This window comes from Eutrigla gurnardus (assembly GCF_963514095.1).
Source record: "Eutrigla gurnardus genome assembly, chromosome: 4".
Classification (NCBI taxonomy): domain Eukaryota; kingdom Metazoa; phylum Chordata; class Actinopteri; order Perciformes; family Triglidae; genus Eutrigla; species Eutrigla gurnardus.
This window is the reverse complement of record NC_139918.1, coordinates 21,505,482-21,527,994: the sequence shown is the minus strand read 5'-3', so window position 1 is coordinate 21,527,994 and position 22,513 is coordinate 21,505,482. Positions and strand designations below refer to the sequence as shown.

At 43.4% G+C, this 22,513-nt stretch overlaps 2 protein-coding genes across 11 annotated transcripts in view; one reads left to right on the top strand and one right to left on the bottom strand.

Moving 5' to 3' along the window:
- Positions 1-22,513, top strand: part of LOC311012350 (receptor-type tyrosine-protein phosphatase mu) — a 144,758-nt gene that overhangs the window by 86,278 nt on the left and 35,967 nt on the right. For 5 of the 10 annotated variants that reach the window (XM_084007766.1, XM_084007771.1, XM_084007767.1 and 2 more), the window contains exons 12-17: positions 5,182-5,455; positions 7,900-7,936; positions 8,645-8,719; positions 10,211-10,346; positions 11,596-11,625; positions 20,144-20,451. In XM_084007766.1, the coding sequence (XP_083863892.1) occupies positions 5,182-5,455; positions 7,900-7,936; positions 8,645-8,719; positions 10,211-10,346; positions 11,596-11,625; positions 20,144-20,451 (860 nt within the window). The remainder of the gene's footprint in view (positions 1-5,181; positions 5,456-7,899; positions 7,937-8,644; positions 8,720-10,210; positions 10,347-11,595; positions 11,626-20,143; positions 20,452-22,513) is intronic. The other 5 variants (XM_084007772.1, XM_084007764.1, XM_084007770.1 and 2 more) reach the window with 3 other exon arrangements.
- Positions 19,034-22,513, bottom strand: part of rab31 (RAB31, member RAS oncogene family) — a 188,389-nt gene continuing 184,909 nt past the window's right edge. Inside the window, exon 7 of the mRNA XM_084007782.1 lies at positions 19,034-19,054. Coding sequence (XP_083863908.1) covers positions 19,048-19,054 — 7 coding nt within the window. The 3' untranslated portion in view covers positions 19,034-19,047. The remainder of the gene's footprint in view (positions 19,055-22,513) is intronic.

Below are 22,513 nucleotides of genomic sequence, written 5' to 3'. Positions count from 1 at the left end.
ACTGTCCATGGAACCAGATCTAAACTGTGGTGCCACCCTCCGCAGCATGTCCACCACGATCAGGCCGAACCGTGAGAGCTCGTCCGAGGATGCTGCCACCCTTTCCTCCAGTTCAGCTCTTCTTGTCTTTAGCTGCTCCAGGTCAGCCAACCGCTGGTTGATGTAGTCATCTTTGTGCTCCTTCCTGTTCCTCTTTTGGCCCACCCGGGTCAGTGGAGACTGACCTGGGGAGCCTAGGGATGGTCGGGGCAGTGGAGACTGACCGGGGGTGCCTAGGGATGGCACAGCTGGTGGACAGGGGAGCTGGGGAGACACTGGTTCTTCTCGAATGTCTTGTGGTGGCAGGGAGACAGACGATGTTGATGGGGTAGGCTCAGGTGATGATGATGATGGGGTAGGATCAGGTGATGATGACTGGGGAGACTCAGCCGATGGGGGAGACTCCGACAAAGGACACGGTTGCAGACTGGATTCTGTGGGGGTGGGTGAGGTCTGTGGTAAACGGAGAACAAAGGCAAAAGTTACATACAATGTGCTAAAACAGAAGATAGGCTAGTTGGTCGTCGTCGCTGTCCATTCTGGTCATTACATACGGATAACTAGCGAGTAAAAAAACAGTTTACAGCCATGAAGGCACACTTTACATATATGTTGTTGCCAATCAGTCGAAACACTCATCGTGAACACAATAGGATAGGGTTTGATGAGATTGCTAGTGTGCTAGCAAGCCCAAACAAAGGCACGCATGGTCACGTAACAATGCTTTTGATTACATACGGACTACTAGCGAGTAAAAAAAAGTTTACAACCATGAAGGCAGAAGTTATATATACGTTGTTGCCAATCCTTCGAATCATTTATCACACCGTGAACACAATAGGCTATGTTTTGCACTCTGACGAGACTGCTAGTGTGCTAGCTAGCCCAAAACAAAGGTCGACCAGACAGATATTTACCTTGGCAGGAAAATTCGATGAGGTGGCCCGGTGTTTGATATGCGGGCATAACCAGGAGAGCATATGGTAAATTGGAGGGACTTTCTTTCCCCCCGCATCGCCGCTGCATGTGGACATCTGTTTTCGCACACGAGCGAACCGGTCCCTCACATTCTTCCACTTCGATTTACATTCCTCCACTGACCACCCGAGGTTCTGGGAGATCTGCTCCCACGAGTTGACGGACATTTGGTGGTCCTTGTAATGTCTCGCAGACACCTCGTACAGGTTCGTGTGCTTGCGAACCTCCTCCGCCAGACGCTCTTCCAGGTTGTTCATTTTCTCTTGACAAACAAAACTGACTCGAAGATTTTTAAAAATGGCGGTGTTTATGAGTGGAAACCGGATAGCGGTCTCCAGCGGATGTAGAGCGGACCAATCACAGCCAAAGCCGTTGCGTTGGTGTTGCGTTGGCGTTGCGTCGCCTCGACGCGCGTCGAGGATTTTTGGGAGGTACGCGTCAGGCCCTTGCGTTGACGTAAGGGGGGTCCGCAAGGACGTAAGGGGTCCGCAAGCTCCCTTGCGTTGTGTCGACGCGGAAGCATAATCCAGCCTTAAGAGAGCGTTCTCCGGGCGGCTTCGGTTTATAAAGCTCAGGCCGCACCAGGGGACCCCCCGGGGTTCCCTGAAGATGTCAGCCAATAGGCACTGGTTGTGAGGTGTCGCATCTCTCACCTGGGTGAGATGTGAAACTAAAATGGCGGTGTAGTTTTTATTCCCCTTTGTCCTGGCCACATGTGTAGGCTTCTGTAGGCCGCATTGTGTAGTCCTTCTAGTGAGGTCCCAACATAGTACTGAATTGTGGAGTCAAACCCAACTGTTTTTAACCATTTTTGTGGACGGATTTTCCTGTTGGATTTGGCCACATGTTGAACATACAATAACTCTACACATGTAATCAACCCTCATCCATGATTGGCTGCGGTTTCAGGGCCTATAGCAGAACCAGTGTGCCATTTTTCTTTTTAATCGTTGAAATTCAAAATGTCAAGCCATCGTTGTTCATCTGTTGTTTGCTGTTTTTTTTCTTTGCTCATTCATGTCATACTAAATCAAAAAAGTGACTTAATGACACTGGTCTGTCAAAATGACTCATCATGTAAATCGTGAACTCAGCATGAGGTGACAAGATGTCAGCTGCTCAAAAGCACATTAACGTGACAGCAGTAATTACAGGAGGAAAAACGGGGAATCACTGGATTTCCAAATTGCCAACATTAAACCAGAGTCACTTTTACACTTTCTAAGCAGTTGAAAAGGGAAGTGCAAGATACTGCTGAAAGTGATGCCAGTAAAGTAAAGTGGGTATTATTGTTACATATTTTATTAAATTGCAAATTCATTGTGAGCCAGATTTGAGAATACTGCTGCAGTGAATATTCTGTGGAAGGAAAGCGGTGGTTTGGATTTCAACGTTAGGAGAGTTCTTACCCTTGGAGCCTTATAGCCTATGGCACTTGGTATCTAGCCTGAGGCTGAAATGCAGTACCATCCACTCTGTGTCTATCATTAAGTCATGGCACAACCACATCATCATATCATAAGGAGCCACCCGGGAGGGGGGCAGCTTTTATTTTTATTTCACTATCTGCAGATTGACTTGGAATATAAAATACCAATATGGGCGAGCTCTGAGTAAGTATGCATCGCTGCAGCAAAACAAAAACATAGTTATTGTGGCTATCATTGGAACCCAATATCTGCCTTCGAAAAGAAAAATAGGACATGCACAGGATGCATCCTAAAATAGTTACATATCTGTTAGTTGGACGGGTACTGCACTCATATTGACAGCAGATATCATTCTGAATACTCCATAGTCCCATTTAAACTCGTATCAGATCTACAGTGTTTTGGCTTCCATGCAGCCTCATCGCTCATTTCTCTGCCACGCTGCAGCTACTTAAGGGGGCTCCCGTGTACCATCTGCACCTGCCCTTTGACCTCTGCTCTCAATAGAGGACAGTAATTAAAGGCTGATTTCTCCTGCAGCCTCTCTGCAGGATTAAATATTTCATCACCTCCCAACCCAGCACTAAATCGAGAGCTCGGAGGAATTGGGACACACCCACCGAGAGCAAAGGGAGATTTTCTAATGACACTGCAAGCACCTTATGATAAACTATAGGGTTAAAGAGCATATGCTGTACGCACACGGGGCCACTTAATCATCCGGTACCAACCGCGGCGAACAATTGATCATCTCCAGGGCTGTTTGTACTGCCGCTACACAGTTTAGTAGTACAGCCACTACGCCGCAGATTTTTTTTTTTTGTTGTTCTAATAATGTGGGCTAAGGCAGCGAAGCTCTACATCCTGCCAGGCCTGACCCATTGTCATGTTTATATGATATGGCACAATGACATTAATGGTGAGATTAATAGGAATCCTTCACAATGATTTCAATGGTTAATTTGCTAAATCGACTAAATTGGCAAACATGAATGGCAATGTCTTCTTTTAAGTGATCATCACAAATTGGCATCGATCTAATCCGGGATCAGCTGCAAGCTGTTTCACTGTACAAGGCAAATTGGTAGCGTGTAAACATTATTGATATCTTGTAAAGGTGAGGGACGGGGCCACCGCATGGCAAAAGTTCTATATTTGTACCTCATTAACATCTGACATTAACACGCAATCTATATGGGCCAGAAATAAACGCCTGGTGATGCCAGGTGGAACTGCATCTAGAATGCATTGTGACCTAAACGCCATTAGATCGCCTGGGGCCACATCTGGAGGATGTTCTGGCTTAAATTTTCATCAGATCTCAGCCGGGTGTAAAGGCCATCCACACAACGTGATCTCATTCTTAAGAAAAGGGGGCCTAGAAAGATGTACGGTCACCTGACTCCTTCTCTTCCTGCTGCCTTTACTAAACCACTACAGGTGGAAAATAGCAATTTGCTACAACCTGCCATAATACATCTTTTCTTGTTGTACAAGATCAATGTCTTAGTGTGCATTGTCCCTGTCTTGAATAAACCCAGTAAAAGCTACATGTTGCAGCAAAAAAAAAACATGTTGAATGCATTTCCTTCCTCATTTGCAAAGCCTTGTTGCCTTACTGCCACCAGTTGTCAATTAGTGGAATAATATTGCATTGCCTGCGTGCTCGCATGTATGTTTTTTTTTTCCATTTGCAAACATATCAAATTATGAAAAAAACAAATGTGCTAAAATCAGAAATCAGCTTTCCAATACTAGAGAAACGGAGCATGTCGCATCATAGCATTCATTAATTCCTAAATGTTTTCATGCAATCATTCAGTGAGGAGCGTTGCTCCGTCTCCCGTAATAGTAACTTGTTGTTTTCACGACTATTCTGGAAATGGAACACGAGTCCCCAATCACGGCTGGTTATTCTCCGCGGAAGCTGTACTCTTCGTCACTCGGCAACTCAATAGAGTTAACAGGTTGATGTGAGACGCATACTAACGTGAACAACGTGAATAAGACAGTCAGTCTCCCCTTCAAGCTAAGTGGCCGGCTCACAGACAATGACATCTCTGTCACGGGCACAGAGGGCTGCAGTTTTGATCTAAACACAAGGCTGGGGATGGAGGGAGAGTGGACAGAGTCGTTAACCTTTTCAGTCGTGGAATAAGGAAAATGCTAATATAGCCGGGCCAAGTCCTGTCTCACTGCTTGTACGTCTCACGATGCAATTTTTTCACTTGGTAGTGACTTTGTTATGGAATTCTTATCTGATCAATTAAGAAAAAATGTGTATTAATGTAAATTTAAATTAATGTCAGTACACTTCATTAACTTTGTGCTTAATTTTTTCATAATTACTTTCTTTCTTTTGTCCAACACAGTCTTGTGATAATGCTGGTAAAAGTTGAACGCACGTGAACAGTACTTCTGCTAGCGTGTAGCTTGTTGTCTAACTTGAACCGACGGAAAGGGTCATGTATTTATAATGTGTTGTGAGATGAGCACACGATGGTGTATTATGTTGTACTGCTTACTCTGAAAAAATACATTATTTCTCAAGAAATCTTTTCTCAAGAATATCAAATCAAGAATATTTTCTGGTCAACTCTGAGATTTGGAGCTTTGAAACATGTAATGTGCCGTTCAAAAAGAGGCAATCCTTGGAAAAGGCAAAACAGGCAAAAATAAAATAAATGCTTTCATTGCCAACAGTGTTCTGCAAATCCTGTTTCTGTGTTTGCAGTGCGTACCAGGTGGTGGTGGAGGAGGAACGTCCACGCAGAACACGAGGCACAGCGGAAATTTTGCGCTGCTACCCGGTTCCCATTCACTTCCAGAACGCCACACTCCTAAACTCCCAGTACTACTTCACTGCTCAGTTCCCTGCTGGCGGCATCCACTCGCCCCAGCCCTTCACCGTGGGGGACAACAAGACCTACAACGGCTACTGGAACGCCCCTCTGCTGCCGCAGAAAAGCTACAGCATCTATTACCAGGCTGTCAGCACAGCCAACGGGGTGGGTGTTTACTTAGTTTTTTACTTTATGCATGCAATTTCAGTTCCTTACACTAAAGCTACATGGTGTTTCCAAATGAGACATTTTTTTAATTGTTGCTCTACAACCAGTGGTGGAAAGCAACCAGGTACCTTTTACTCAAATACTGCATTTGAAGACAGAATGAGTAAGATGACAAAAAGCCCTTCTCAATCAATTCTGCCTTCTGCTTGTACTTTGTACTTCTCAAAAAACTACGGAAATACTGACAAAAACGCGTATTTAGTGAGAAGAAACACCAACAAGAAAAAGCTTTTCCCAAAACGAGAGTATTCTGGCAAGCACTGTTACGCTAACGTAACCTAACAATGAATGTGTTTACTTATTCTGCCATTAAGTACACAATTTTGGTACTTTAATACTTTGGCATTTCTTTATACTTCTACTCCACTATATTTCATAAGGACATATTTTACTTTTTACCCCCCAGCATTTATTTGGCAATTGCTTTTCACATTAAATTTTACATTAAAAAAGAAAACATAATGTATGAAGTCGTTTAAACTATAACCATCTCAATCAACTACAGCATTTAAAAGCTGCATATGCGTTTGTTTTTCAGTAACACTAATCTGGTTAGAATGCAAAACATTTTAAACGCAGGGCTTTTATTTGTTATGTAGCATCTTTACATTGTGGTATTAGTACCTAAGGATCAAAATAGTTCTTGCTTGAGTGGCTGTAACCAAAGAATGGTAACATAGAGAGGCAAAAAATAACACTTCCTCCAGATTCCACGGTGTGTGTGTGTTGCGTGCCAGCTTGACAGTTTACATTTTGACAGCATGTCTTCCAGTGTTGTGCTAATAAGTATATACAGTACCTCAGCAACCTGACAATTAGATTAGCACGGTTGAGAGAGTGTCTGATTTGTGAACTTAATTTAATGAACCTCAAGCGCTGACATCAGAAAAAATACATGCAACTAAAAAAATGAGTTTTGAAAGTTTTTTTTTTTTATGTTTCTAGTTTTTATAGAGGACTTACTGTAACATGCAGCCTTATCGAGCCTTGCCTCTTCTTTTTTTCCCCCTTTTATTTTAAATCACATACATATCCACTTTAAAGTGTACATGAAACGACGCTAAACGTTCTGATGTTTAATGAGAAGGAAAGGCTGAGTGACAGATTGACTGACTGGGCGACTGAAAGGGACTGGAGTGGCCGAGCCCAGAAGTCCCTGACTCTACCGGAAAGCAGACACATGCATGCAGCAGCACAATTGCATTTGGCCCTCTGATAGATGTGTCAGTGCCCTGGTGGGATGCACCAGCAGCACCGTCTCCATTCTTAATAGGCTCCAGCAGGGTCAAGCGTAGAATGCGGAGCTCTATGCGCTGACATGCGCTCTCTCCCTCCATTACCGCGGTGCCCCTCTTCTCCCGCCTTTTCCTATGGAGCTCCACGTCGGATGCCAGACGAGCCTTTGATCAGCAGCATTTAGGGGGAGGCAGTCGTCCCAGCGGCAGTTAAGTGCAGGAGGCAGGAAACAACAATGGGGTTACCGATCGTACAGGTCGCAGCCTCTGTCATCAAGTTGCACATGGCGAGGGGGGGACGGGGACGGCAGACAGCTCAATGGCGACTTCAAGAGCCCCAGCGGTTATGGTCCTGAATTAGAATCACCCTCAGCAGCCTCTTTGAGAAACATCAGCACGTCTTTAAGGAGGCAACGGGAATAAGGTGCGGCTCTTGAGAGTAAAGCATTGGTAGTCTGAAAGTTTCCGAGTTCAATCAGTGACAAGGAAACGAAATGAAATAGTCCTTCTATAGAAATAAGAATCCTACATAACATCTTGTTATGCTACCTTAACTGAAAAGGGCCACCTCGGCAGCTTAAAAGCCGCAGTAAAGTGAATACACATGCACTCACACGTGTTGTTTTTTTGGTCTTCATTATGCCTCCCGTGGCCTCTAAATGCTATCTCTCTCAAGTGTGCTCGTTGCTCATAGGACGGCTTATCTGGGTCAAACACAGGGACGCAGCTCTCATGTCTTTAATGTCGTATTACTCATTGCCTCGTCGTTCCCGTCTGTGTCCTTTTTTTTTTTTCCTGTTTGGGGCTGGTGTCGCTTGTCACAGGGCTCTGGTTCCTCCACAGTGGCTGACCACCTTGAGCTGCAGGCTGCCCGACAGATCGCTGTTGGCTGACAAATCAGCAGCTCAGCACCACTAATCTGTGCTGTAGGCCCCCTTGTCTAGCTGCGTTTGGTGTCACAGTCGTTGAGCTCAACAGATGATAGGGGATGGCGTGCAACTGGCCGAGCTGCTTCGTTGTAACCGCGGGTTCTCCGATAGGTGTTGCCGCCGCTGCAAGTGTGTCTTTCACATCCGTGCATATATGTCGTATTAAACTATGATTCTTTTCTCTTGCCATTTCCCTTTCATTCATCTGTTTGCACAGGAGACGAAGATTGACTGTGTTCGAGTAGCCACGAAAGGTAGGAATAGATGATATTGTGTTTTTTTGCTTTACTTAGCTCCCAACATCACTTGCATGTGCTTAACCAAATGAACATGAAACTGATATAAGCTAACAAATCACATCTTGACTCTCCTCATTTAGATTTTTAGCCTAAACTCCTAAAATGTGTGATATGGTCTCCCCATCAATACATTGACTGAGAACATGGGTTTTTCCCCCGACTGGGAGACGGCCTGTGTGCCTATTAAGGTCTGCAGGTACTTAGCTATGCAGCCTGTACGTCCTGCTCCACACATTAAAGGTGATGAAGTCTAAGCACCATTGATCCGGGAGCAGAACTGATAAGGCCAGAGGGAGTCCTAGTCACACACTGTTCTGGGCCATGGGAGGTCCTGTTACATGCCCCGACAATCTGGTATATTATGCAGCTCCACTTTCCCAGATATCTCCATCTACATGGCTCATTGGGCCGGAGTAAAAAAAAATATAGCATGTAGTGATAGAAGAAGGATCACATAAGCAGTGTCTCACTTTAATGCACTAAGTTTGTCTATGGAATGATGCTAACTTTTTAAAGCAAACTGTGAAAAGTTTTCTAATACTGTGATTGCATGATGATGGGAACTGTTGGTGTGGCTGTTTTCAGCTTCAGTGTGGCCTGTCTCTCTCTCCCTCTCTCTTTCTCCGTACTGCATGCAATCCCGGATCCACTGACTCTACTCAGCCGCCATACTCGTGACCCAGCTCACAACTCCCTACATCCGCATCGCCCCGGCGGCCGGCGACAGCCAACTAACAGGTCAGACCTGTAGCTTCCTGCTCATTCTCAGAACATCTCAGTCCTACAACTTAGTTTGACCAACTTCACGTTCAGACGATGGTTCCCTCAACAGGAGAAAAAAAGGACATATCGCACGTGTTTTTTTGGTTTATTGTCCTTCCATTTGCATAGAATCAGCGTGATTGAATCAAAGACATTGTCTTTTTGCCTTCATCTCCTCATCATTACCGGACATGAAAGACCCGTTCGAGGTGCGATCGTCATTTCATGTGTCAGTGTTGGATTTTTTTTGGTTTTTGACAGGAGTTAATCCCCCTTTCATGAATATTTCTCATTATTTTTTCCGGGGGGAGATTAAGTGTTGCTGTGCGTTGGTGACTGCATTCGCGACGACTGTAAACACACAAAGGGATGCGGAAGTGCTTATCATAAAGGATCTGGAGAGTGGAGAGGCTGACCATTAAAATTCTGCTCAGTTTTCTACTCGCGTGTAAAATATCTCAAATTCTCTCAGGCTGGAATGGAAGAATATTGACTTGTAGCAGCAAATGCGCAGCACTCACAGCTCCAATGGGGATTTGTCACTGACGGTATTTCTGTAAGATTAGCCTGTAACAATGTATTGGGACAAAGTCTGCACCACCTGTCCAGACATAATTGTTAATATGTCACCGGCCTTTTTAAATCCCTCCATAGCTCCGCCTTAAAAAAACCCATACATCTATAAATAAAGGCTTTGGCTGTTGATAACAACACACCGGAGCAAAAACAATATGTCACAACCAGCAGAGGATAGATATTTACCTTTTTTTGATAGCGAGAGAAAATGGCAACGCTGAGGAGAGCGGGAAGCGTGCTCGAACAGATTGGTCCGACATAACAATTTATCATTCTAAATTTACCCCCGGTGACAAGGAATAATGGTGTTGTTAAGGTGGACAGTTGTCATTCCAGGAACGTTGCTTTCCTGCGATGCTTCTTATCACTTCCCAGGGAGCATATGCTGTTAAAACAAGACCCCCCCTCCCCCCTCCCACTCTCTTTGTGTCTCTAGTTGTTGGCTATCTCCTCCCTGAGCTGATATTTAATGTTTTGGTTATTTCAGGCTTTTTTATCTTCTTGGGTATTATCTTTTCCACCCCGCGTCCTACATTTTTTACAGCCCGGCAACCATTTGCCCCAAACATGATTAACCAAGGGTAAAGATGGTGCACACTTATCTCTCCCAGTGCAGCTTGATCCAGCAAGTGCTGATGTCCACTAAGGACGGCGCTAAAAGGTGGAGCTTTAGAGAGTCTCTCACTCTCAGAACAAACATTACTCTGAGCCAATAAGTACGTATTGATATTTATGGTCCACCGAATGCCACGGAATATCAGTGAATTGATTAATCAACCTCAGACCTCCATACGGTCAAATCAACCAGAGGCAATAGTGAAAGTGTCTGCCCTGAATCAGATGACGTGTCCTTTCATTGTTTGATCTTTGTGCATCGTGATGATTTTTTAGGAGCAGCCACTCACAAACCTGACGCGGTGGAGCCAGAGAAACAAACGGACCACACGGTGAAGATCGCCGGGGTCATCGCCGGCATCCTCCTCTTCGTCATCATCTTCTTAGGAGTGGTGCTCCTCATGAAGAAAAGGTAAGCATATGTTTTCGTTACTCGTTGAAATACCACTTTGTCAGAAAAAAGAAGGTTGAACTGACTTGCAGAGTGCTAACGAATAAGTAGTTCCACGTTTCATCATTTTGTATATTTCCCCCCCTCCCCTCCCCCCCCTCAAATGGCAGTATTGTCAGCGTCGTGGTAAATAATTAATTTGATTATGTTGATACGCCCCATTAAGGCTGTTTACAGCCATGAGATACAGTGTGCCATGAAAAATTAATCCGTTTCCACGGCACCCTCAAACAAATGCACAGCGCTTCAATGACATTGGAGTGGGACTAGGAAGGGAAAAAAACAGTTTTTTGAGGCCCCGTGGTATGGAGAGAGCCGGGGAGGAGATAAGAAAGAAAATATGATGAAAGGCTCAAAAAGGAAAGAGGATGACCACATAGCTGAAGGCTAAGTTTACATTAGCCCTGGACCCCATGCTGGAGGATAGGTCCTCTGTACATATCCCAGCTATCGGGGCAGCTAAAGCTCAGCAAATATCAAACCCCCTTTTGTCCACGGCAAGGCTTGAAATAACAGTCAGTTTCTGTAGAGATTCTCCTTAAGAAGCAATCAAACTAAAACTGCATTACCTGTAGAAGGTTCTCCTTGTAATGTTAGACATAGTTGTGTACTAATGCAATCACAACAGTAAGACGAGATCTGTTGTGATCCACGGCAGCGTAGCGCAGCGATCAGTGGGTGGATGTGAAAATCAACCCTCCGTAATGGAATTGTTCTCAATTAGCCTTAATCAAACCAGAGATGGAGATGACTTCATTGGTTGAATTTAGTGTAATTTACTTTTACCAAGAGGGACTGAGAGTTGTGTTGAGACATTCAAAGCATTCATTTAGTTTCAACCTCGGAGGTCAGCTATGGTCATTGTTATAGGCGTATAAAATGATGTGTTCATAAATGGGGGGGGGGGGGGGGGGGTGCTTCTGATATAACAGCATATTGTAGACCAGCTCAATATCAATATAATTAGAGAGTTTTGTATTGTATTGTACAGACTCTCCCCCCTCCCCCTTGCAAAGCATGACATGACTCCAGGCGATCACCTTTGCCCTCATGATCACTAGTTTACCTCCACGTATGCCACCATATCTGATTTTGTTCATTTCGACTCTTTTTTCAAACATTAATATATTTTTACTTTTTTCTTTCCTTTCCATTCCATCCCCCTCCCTCCTCCACTGCTTAAAAATCCTACCACCACACCACTCGGCAGAAGAACCTATCACTCCTACACTTACTACCTGTAAGTAACCACTTTGTGTAATGTTAGTGCCATGCTTCTCACCATCACGCTGTTTTCCCATGCATGCAAAGAGCCATGTCACCCTCCTCCCGCTCAGAGCTATTACAGAGGGCCCGACTGTAATCTCTGCCGGAGGAGAAAAAAACAAAAAAAAAACAGAGGACGCCACTCCGATGCATCCCCATGCGACGAAGCGCATCACACTGTATGTCACATTGGCACGACTTCTGATGAAAGCACGAAAAGCTACGCCCCCACGACAGAACGCTGCCACAGAAATGTTATTGCACACGTGACTTCTGCTAGACTTTTTTTAAGGAGTTTGTTTATCAAATGATGAACTAAACTGCCTTAATGATTGTACGGCTGCCAAACTCATCTTGTGAAAGAAGAAAAAAAAAAAAAAAAACGAAAGAAAATCAATGCAGGAGCTACAGCATGAGTGTGAATTTTTCATTCGCCTCTGATGATTTCATCTCTGTTGACTTGTCAAAGTTAGATTTTTTTTTGAAGTGCCTATCACAGTGAATCTATGCTTTAGCTGTGCCCAGAACCTCAATGAGATACTCCAAATATTTCACATTTTGTCCACTTGTGTATACAAAAAAAAAAAAAAAAATGCTCTCACTAGCTCTATGTTGGATTGATCATATGAAGTAAAAGCATATACGCATGAGCTAACATCAATTTGGCTTCAATATGCATGTGATGACCTGTAGTCTTTCTCTCCCCCTACTCCATCCTCTCATTCCGTCATCAAACCAGCTCATGCTTTGTCTTCCCTTTTGCATGTTGTTCCTTTTTTTTTTTTGTTGCACATCCATTGATCTATGGTGATGGTGGAGTTGTGTCTTTAGCTGACAAGGTGTTTGCATCGCTGAACTGAATGAGCTGATGTGATCACAGAATAACCTCCTTTCTATTCCGACGTCTTCCGACATCACAAAACAAGAGTCGTCCTTCACTCTTAATAGAACAGATGATTCCGAATCGCGCCTCCTGAATGGCAAAGAAGCTTATTCTGCAGCTCTGCCTGCCGCCGCTGTAGCTCGTGGGCTCCCTCTGTTACGCTCTCTGTGATGGATGCCGACTAATCTGTCTTGAGATGGCTGTGATGAGAGGAGAGCACGGAGGCTGCCTCACATCAAAGAACATCTCGGAATGCACCTGGAGATAATATTTCTCTGAATACGCTGCGTGTCACTCATATTAGATCACAGCTGTCTTGCGTTGCGGGCCCCGGATGACTCGGAGAAGGGGTGTCATCGGAGCCGAGCGCACACATTGACCGAGCTAAGCAGGTTGTCAGCTGAACAATCGGAATTTAAGTTTCGTCATTGTACGTGTAGAAGATTAATAGCTACATTACATTTGGTGATGATGTTTGAAAATTGTTATTACATTTGAAGGACGCTACGCCTTAAAGCTGCGTTTGTTTTGAGGCGTATTTGCTTTGATTGGCAGGTTTTTAGGTTAGCCAAATTGGATGTTCTGGCTTCAAACGCACATCGGGAGCAGTAAAGCCACATCGAGCAAGTGTGTGTGACGTCAGCCGCTCCACGCCCCCGTGTTTTGCTACAGTGTCGAAATGAATTGAGGGCTTTACTGTTATGATTTTTAAAAAAGGAGGGAAAGAAAGGCTTGTGAATGCTGTGACTCCTTTAAAGCTGGCAAGATAACAACATAATATAGAATTAGATAAAGAGTTATGATCCCCCATCGGGAAATGTACCATGACAGCAGCAAATACTAATGGATAATAAGACGGGCTTAGAGAATGTGGGAATTAGGAAATAACCTGAGATTTCTAGATCTCTGTAACAAGCAATATTGTTATTTGTGCAACTTTTATAACATGAAATATGCCTATTTGAATAATTTATTTATGAATGGCTAAGGTGTAATACATAATTTCAAAAGGTAAAATTAACAAATTAAATGAAAATGTGCTTGATTTATATTCTCCTAGTCCCCTAATGTTGCTGTTTATTGTAGATACAGTATTTTTCTAATGGGTATACTAGTACTCATAGGGGTACTTTGGTGTACTGCAGGGAGTACATGCGAAAAATCCTAAATTAATTATACTATAATAAGTTGAGTAAAATACATGTAAATGTAAGTGCGATGAACCACATTTAATATTCAATATTCCTATTTTGAATGCAGTCCTGAACTGCCGCAAACACTGTACCTCAAACTCGAAATTTCACAACTTATTAATGAATTTCCTATCCTGTCATGTTTTGTCGAAGTAAATTAACAATCAGACTGTAGAAATACTCGGCTAAAGAAATGTGTGTGTTGCGTTATGAATAATTAATATTCAAAATGATGGCGCGATGAGGAAGAGTGTACCATTCAGTAATCCGACCCTCACCCTCCTCCCGTCTTCTCTTCGTATCCGTCTCTTGTGTCATTCAGCGCTCGGCACCAGGAAGCGACGCTAGAGAGGCGATCGCAGACGCGTGTTAGCTAATTGGAAAGACGATTTGCAGCTTGAGGCGTTAAGTCAGGAGCGGAGAAGGTTAAATCTCACCACAAAGTTGCTCTGTTGGGCAGGTGTTTAATCCTTTCCCCCCGCTACGTCGCTACTCTCTGGGTGTCAAAGGTCAGCTCAAACATATCTATATATAACTAATACATTGCATGAACCCAAAGTTTATATTAACAAATCAATTATAGACTGCTTTCTTAAGATGCTCTCTTCTGGAGGCTTCATCTGCAATTCCGATGACGGCCTTGTTGCCAGCCATGAGATTACAGCACCTCTATGATTGATGAGCCCCATTAATGCCCTCATGCATTCATCAAAGTCTTGTAAAAAGGCATGCGAGCATCCTGCAGTCGCCAAAATATGCACTTTGGGTCCATTGCCAGAGGTTGCTACGAGGGCTAGCTCGCAACGCACACCATCAGTCAGGCTGCTCATTAGGGATGCGGTTACATGTGTGATCAAATATATGACCGTCCTTTAATCAGGTGGCCGTACCGGCAGCTGTGTCTGCTGCTGGGGACAAGCGGGAGATCAATGGCGTGGGGCAAGGGTTGCAATTGGGCTTTTATTCCCACGAGAGATGGATTCATCCGTCAAGTAGCGGGAATGCAAAATACAAGCACACTTACCGCATCACTTTGTCACTGATCTTGTCAGGCTTGTCAAATGCTCCTCAGTGGATCAACAAGGAAGTAAAGTGGATCGCTGGATTCATTTTGGAGGGATCTATGAGGAACATGACAACAGCTGCACTACTCTTTGTATACCAGACACAGTTAACTGATCACACTTATACAAATTACATTATTTTAAGTATCAAAGACGCATAAAGAATTTGTCACAGTCTCATTATTAGGCAAATGTATAACTTAATATATCAGGCGACGATTCGGTTTTGGCAACCAGAAGCTGATGCCTGGCAGCCAGTGTGGCAACCACTTTTAAAAGTGCGTGTTGAGCCATGTTTCATTCGTGTAGAATCACCTCTGTTAGAATCTGTTAACTTATAATGAGCTCTACATATGGAGCGGGTCCTACTGTATTTCTACAGCAGCCCAAAATGGACAAACCAAACACAGGCTCTTGAGAGGATCTTTCGTGTTTTTACATGACCTTAAGGCCACTGTTGTTCTCTGACATGCTTGTGGTGACATGGTGCCGTCTCAGTGTTGTCCCTGGTGTTATTGTAGGGAGGATGGCGCAGGTCCTGAAAAATACCCAGATTTTTGCATAAGAGGTCAAGTCACCGCGGGGGGTTTTCATTTGGGTCCAACTTGCAACAACATTGAATGTCTCTTTCCGCCCTGACACAGCAGAGGGAGTTTCAGCACATTTGAAATAGAATTATGAAAATGTTGAGACATGTTTGCACAAAATATCATCTCATTAATCTAGCCTATAAATACCGGTATTATGCTTAAGGTTTCTGCCTGCTGTTCTATTATATCGGCTCATGAAAAGCAATTTAATTCAGGAGAGACCAGTTCCATTTCCGTCTGGCAGGTGGTCACATATCATAAATCTCTGCTGGCGTGATGAGTGCAAACATTTCATTTAGTGGACCTGGTGGTAAAACCACGTATGCCACTTTCCGTGCGGTAATTTACCAAACTCTTGCAGCGATGAATCAAGAACAGAAAACTATGCTTAAATTGCTTCCTTTTTTTTTGTACTGAAAACACACAGAGACTTATAAATCATCATTCATCGGAGGCCTACTAAACGCACCATGTATAACACAGTGTGCTCAGGGCAAACACCTTCATTAAACCCTACAAGAAGAACATGCAGCAAGAATCACATTAATTGGTACAAGCCTTGCAGATTTTTTTTGCACCTACAAGCTCAGAATGTTGATGAGGATGGGGAAGGAGGAAGAGCAGCTTGAGCAGGGCGAAGGGATGTCATGCACAGAATGATGAAGTTTCAGTGCATAAATTCTAACATGATGTGTCATTTACAAAGTGTGTGTTTGGTGCTGTACAAAGTTATACCGTGTATTGGACTAATACAGTACAGACCATAATAATTGCAACCTTTGGTATAGAGTATAAACATTTATTCTTGACGTGACAATGAGATGCGTGTGCAGAAATTATGTTTTTAAAAGTCAAATTTTAAAATACAGTTTTATTAGTTGTCACTTTTTTAATACAATAAAGAATCTTGCCCCCCTCTCTCGCGACATTCATGGGATTTTAGCTAGCATAAATGCCAGTTGTTAGCATCGTAATAAAGTAGCATATTTGCGACTTTAAAATTAGCAAATTTGCGACTTTTGTGTTTTTTTTTTTACTTTTTCGACATTGGCCCTAATACGCTGCCGTAGCATTCGGTACATTTAATCAGCTGTAAATAGCATTTTAAGCTAGCCATAATGTAGGAACGGGGTGATCAGAGACCAAAGCAGATTCATGCAAGTTCTGCTAAGGCTGACAATCAGAATTTTAAAGGCATAAATGCAAAATAACAGATACAAATGTAACAAACAAACAAACACTTTTGTACGTTTTGTACAGCATTAAAAGGTTGAGGCTTTTGTCTTCAGAATCAAACCAGAGATTTTAAATTTGTAGCATTTCTATGATTGAGCCAGTAGCGCTACAATACAAATAAACAACACAACATTAATAACAAAGGAAGCTTCTTAGATGCTTCACGCTCACATGGGCTAAAAAGCTCTTACAGCCAGCCTCGCTATGTTAACAGAGCACTGCGTATTCTGGAGAAGCTTTGAAATCCCAAATAATTCAAACCCACTACACCGTGCTTCCTACATTCATACATTTCATACCTCAGAGTTTGAAACCCGTCCATGTAATAAATGCAGCAAATATACTAATGTAATTGCTCACCTTGAGTGCTGTTTTTTTTAATACAATCATTTTCTAGCCATTCGATGGACGAGGAGCCGAAAAAAGAAATTTAAAACCCCCAAAGTTACGAAGGACATCCTTTTATTGCTTGTTTAAAAGAAAAATACATCCGTACAGAATCGACAAAGCAATCACGCCAGCAGATAAACTGTATTGTGTGCCACTGAATAGACTCTGCATGTTTGGATGCAACTTGTACTAAAGTAAATGAATAGATGGAGGAACGGATAAATGATGGACGACCTCAATGTGTTAGAGATGGGGAGAAGTTTGAAAATGAGACACAGTGCAAACAACTACTCCGATGCCCCCACTGGGTGAATCAAAGACGCTTCTGTTGCCCCTCCCAGCTGCATGTCAGTCATCTAACAAACGCGCACACACACACATACACACACACACACACGGCCGTGCACTGCGGATGTGTGCAGCTCATCTAATGAAGCCTTCTTTGTCCCAATGTCACAAGGTTTAGGTTGCTCCGGCGCCGAAATGAGGCCCACCATGCTGAGCTTGAGGTTTTTGAAGCTCTCCTTTCAGAAGTCGCGGCAGCATCACCTCCCACAGAACAGAGATTCTGGCAAACACACGCCGACACACAACTCACGCGGTTTTTTTTTTTTTTCCTTTTTGTTGTAGGCTGAACTCATGGAGTTAGAAGCTCTGCTCACTTAGATCCCCGATACGCCACGCCTGTCATGTACAGAACCGCAGACAATCCCTCTAATGAGAGTCGCCTAATATAGTCACCTGGAGTGTTTGCTCAGTCTTTTACTCCCACAAACACCTCTGCCATCTGTCTGTCGCATCCCCTTCATATTCCCATTCGCTGCTGTTATGTGATTTTTATTGTCGGGGCCTATCTGCAACAATCATTCCTATCATTTTTTGTTTTGTTGCTAGGATCTTTCCGTGTGCAGCTTTTACGCTAACAATCAGGGGATATGATAAATGGTCACATTCATCAAGATGCACAAACGCCCAACTGTACACTTCCTCGTACTATCTCCATCAGCACATCAGACCCCGTAATGTAGTCATCTATCATTACATTTCCCCCTCTTACAAATGAGGAGAGAATAGCATGCCAATTCATCTTCATCTAACACCCACGGTGCCTTGCAAACATCCCAGCATTGCTGGTGCTTTGCTCATTTTGGCAACGGTGCCTGGTGCAGCCTCGTTTATCTCCGAACGCTCGTTCTTCAGCTGTTACGCTGAAGAAACGTGGAAATCCGAGTCCTAACAGACGCCGAAAAAAGAATAGTGAAACAGTCATAAAAACTGGGATTATAGTGGTTCTTAATAGTCTTCTCCATGAGTGCGCACGCTGCCAAATCATTCTTAATATTGCCCGGGGTACACACAGCTTACCCCTCCCCCTTCCTCGCTCCTCCCTGTTACAATATGAAGCTATAATGTAAGAAAAAAAAAAAAAAAAAAAGAGACAAGATTGCCATTGTGTTCCCGACTCTAATTGCAGATTAAAGACAGAAAAAAAGTGAGTCCGGTAGATGAAAATGTCACTACTTTGTCACTTTGCGTTCTGAAGAAGCGGATCCACTATTAGCCTCACGTCGCGGCCTTCAGAGCAAATGACTGTTTGAAGGCAGCGGGGGCCTGTTGCCATATGGCACCAGACAGCGTCAGAATTGAATAAACAGAGGAGATTTGCGAAAACAAAGCAGCAGGAGTGCATCATTAGACCACAGTCGTACGTGAGAGAGACTCCGATTCAAATAGGCGGCGGGGTCACACGGAGAGTTACAAAGTGCCCGGATCAGCGTGAGGGCTGCCGTAGTTAATTCTGACGCCGCCTGTTTCCCCTCCAGCCACAGAGCAATGGCAGCCATCAGGCTGTATCTTAGAGGATGTCCCCCCCTCAAGCTCTATGCCATTTTTTTTTCCTTTAGGGGAACTTCTGTGGAAACGTTTTAGGGTTAACTCCTCAGAGAAATGCATTATTTATCACCGTGGAGACGTTTTCTTATGCATGTCGATCATATCGCTGAGAGGTCAGAGGTCAGGGTCAGCCTCCCCTTCAGGGATTCAGAGTCTAACTTAGGACACATCAGCAGGGCCAGAGGATGGCATAATGGAGGGAAGCTGTTTTGAACTCCCAAGCTTTTTTAAAATCTTGGTGGTTTCTCATCTGTTGCATATTTATTAAGTGAGAATGCAGAGGTTGAAGTATGGTTGCAGTCGTTTTTCCTCGTGGTTTTTCACAGTCCAGCTTCTTTTCAAGGGGAACTATGTCCATTGTCAAAATTCATTTTTATTAGTATTTACATGTTTATTTCGCTGGCCTATGCAGGCTGATACAACAGCACTACAATAAATCCTACCTTTGGCTGATAATGTTCACGTTTTTTTTGTATTTGGCATTCCGGTTGCGGTTTGTGATGCTGTTAAATTGCATTGCATTATTAATGTATTCCTCCGATGTATATCAGTGAGAATAGACTAAATATTAGATACTAGAAAACACAGCAGAGATGACGCACAAGATATATGAAAAGATGTACTTGAGTGTTTCCAGCCCTCATTATGGGACAACAGAAGAAACAGCAAGCCCTGTGCACAAGACCTTCAACTCATACATGATGTATAACAGCTCATGAATATATAGACATTGAGCTGATTGTGGACAGCTTTATGGGTGATGGGTAAGGCCTGGAATCTGACAGGAGAGCTCGGCAGCTGATTTTACAGAAGAAACCAATCAGAATTGTGGAATACGTGTTTCTTTGTCCGCGAGTTCCCTCCGCACACAAGGTTGTAGGCTCCAGCACATCAACTCAAAGTGGGTCAATAAAAGCAGGTTGACTGTTTCAGTTCAACCATTCACAACTCTAATTCTTCCACCCCCCAAATCCTATAGCTAATTTTAAATCATCAGGGCCCCTGATGTATTTGGGTTAGGGTGTCACACACTTCCACATCCTCAAGGATTTATATCACACCACTTGGAAATAAAAAAAAAAGCATCTGGAGCCTAATAAAGCCTAATGTTACCACAACCCGGGGCACATTAGCTCCGCCATCTCATTGCAATCTATGAGTCATCGCTAAAAATCATCATCAATTCAAGTGCAGTCATTGTTGCTTTTGGCTGATTCTTTTTGTTTCTCCCCCTCTTATCAAGGAAATTGGCCAAGAAGCGTAAGGAGACCCTGAACAGCACCCGCCAGGAGATGACAGTGATGGTCAACTCCATGGACAAGAGCTACACGGAGCAGGGCACCAACTGTGACGAGGCGCTGTCCTTCATGGACACGCACAACCACACGCTGAACACCCGCAGCGAGTGCGCGCTAACGCTCAACGGCCGCAGCGAGTGCGCGCTCACACTCAACGGCCGCAGCGAGTGCGCGCTAACGCTCAACGGCCGCAGCGAGTGCGCGCTCACGCTCAACGGGCGCAGCGAGTGTGCGCTCACCCTCAACGGCCGAGGTAAGACTGGGACCCCACATCGGCCCTGTACCTGTACACACACACACACACACACCATGGTGCATGGTGGAAGCAATTTATTTGGTTTGGTCAGGTGAGGAAGAAATCAGACTTGGCTGCACAGGAAATAATCTCTCCGGGACGACCTGAATGTGTGAATCGTGGTTCTTTCAAGTGAGCTGTGGCTTTAGGAGGGGGGGGGGGGGCAGTGTGAAATATCCATCATTGCTAAAATTAGGACTGCAATCATTTGTTTTCACTCCCCTTGCATAAAATATCCAAACCCAGTGTGAGACCATGTTACGTTTTTTTCTTATTACCATGATCTTTATTCGTCATTTGTCAGTTAGTGTTGAAAATGTATTTTTAATGAAGAACGGTTTGTTCTTCTAACCAAAACTTCATTCTGCTGATGCGAATGATTTGACAGTCATTTTGTAGCTTTTGAAAAACTACCCATTTTTTATTAGCAGTAACCAATAGGGAACTGACTTTAACAAAATTTGACAGAGAAGACTTTGCTTTGATTTTCAGAAAGATTTTGATCTTATTTAGTTTTTTATACTTTGTAAGCCCTCAAGGTCTGTGGTACCCCTTTCACACTTCTTTGGTTTCTTTAATACCTTATTGTTTAATAAATTAAAAGAAAACTAAACTCACCAATATTAATAATTCACTGTTGTGATGCTGCTGATACAAGCACTTTATTATAGTTGCATAGCTGAGTGAATAGTGTGAACACTTGTTAATGGCCTGTAGGGATCAATACTCAAGGCTGCTTGAAATCCTAAAACTGACCTCAAAGCTGATCAGCAAACCCAAACTCTCTGAGAAGTCTGTTTTGAGGCGCTAAACTCGACTCCCTGTCCAATTCATGATGGAAACACACAACACATACGAGATGTGCTCCTCTCTTATAACCTATTCCTTTTCCCCCGTCCCAGGTTAGACTTAATACTTTGTTGATGGGCGGCTCAGCTAAATCTGCACTCGGGGCTTGACCTGGTATAATCCCAGTCAAAACCATCAGATTAAAAAAAAAAAAACTCCACAGCAGCTTCTGTCTCCGCACCCCTGCAGGGGATGAGCCCCAAAGATGCTCTGACCTTGATTAACTGTCTGTTAGTGTGGATGTTCGATTCCGGCCCTCTGTCTGCCACCACAAATGATTTAAATGCATTACTTTTGACTCTGCCTATCGCTGTAATCCCTTCAATACTGTACCTAAACCCTCTCAAGCTCTTCATGACCTTACATGGCTGTCAATCGTGTCATTTAGGCTCAAAACATCCTGACTGATGAATTACAGTCCCGGACATACTGCACTTACATCCACATTAGCAGGGCAGTGGGACCTGCTGATGCTCCACCAGGAGTCTTTATTCTGTTAAGAGAGAATGTGACATTTACTGTATTGCTCATATTATTGCCAGAGTATTGCCCTATACTTTGGTAATTTAGCACATTTAACCAAGATATACTTCAGCAGTACATGAGCTTTCCTTTCCTGTTCTATGCTACACTCCACTACTTTTCAGAAGGAAATAACGTCTTTACGGTTTTATTTTACACAGCATTCATTTCAGTCACTTTGCGTATGTGACTGTGCAAACTGCATTATTAGTGCAATGTTAATTTAGTGTGCTAATGTCTCAGATCTCTGCTGCCACCACCATACAGTGAAGGCCCGTGGAATATAGCTTGTGTGCTAAAAAACATTTCCGATACGATGAATTATAAAATGTGTTACAAAAGTATATTTTTACTAGTCCAAGGATATGATTCTGAAAGGCAAGACGATATAGTAAGATTTGTTTTAACTGTTATAGAATAAATAATACACCACCATTTAAGTTTACTTTTTGTTTTTAAGTCATATTTTATGCAATCAGAACATTATAGTATACATTTTGTGCAATCTGAACCCCACATGTTTGCCTGTAAACTATTAATTAAAAATGATAGTGCTTTTGAGAATCAATACAGTATCACAAAACATCAAGACAGTCAAGTTTATCGATATTTTCTTCCACATTGCAGGGTTGCTATTTCTCCTTAAGCT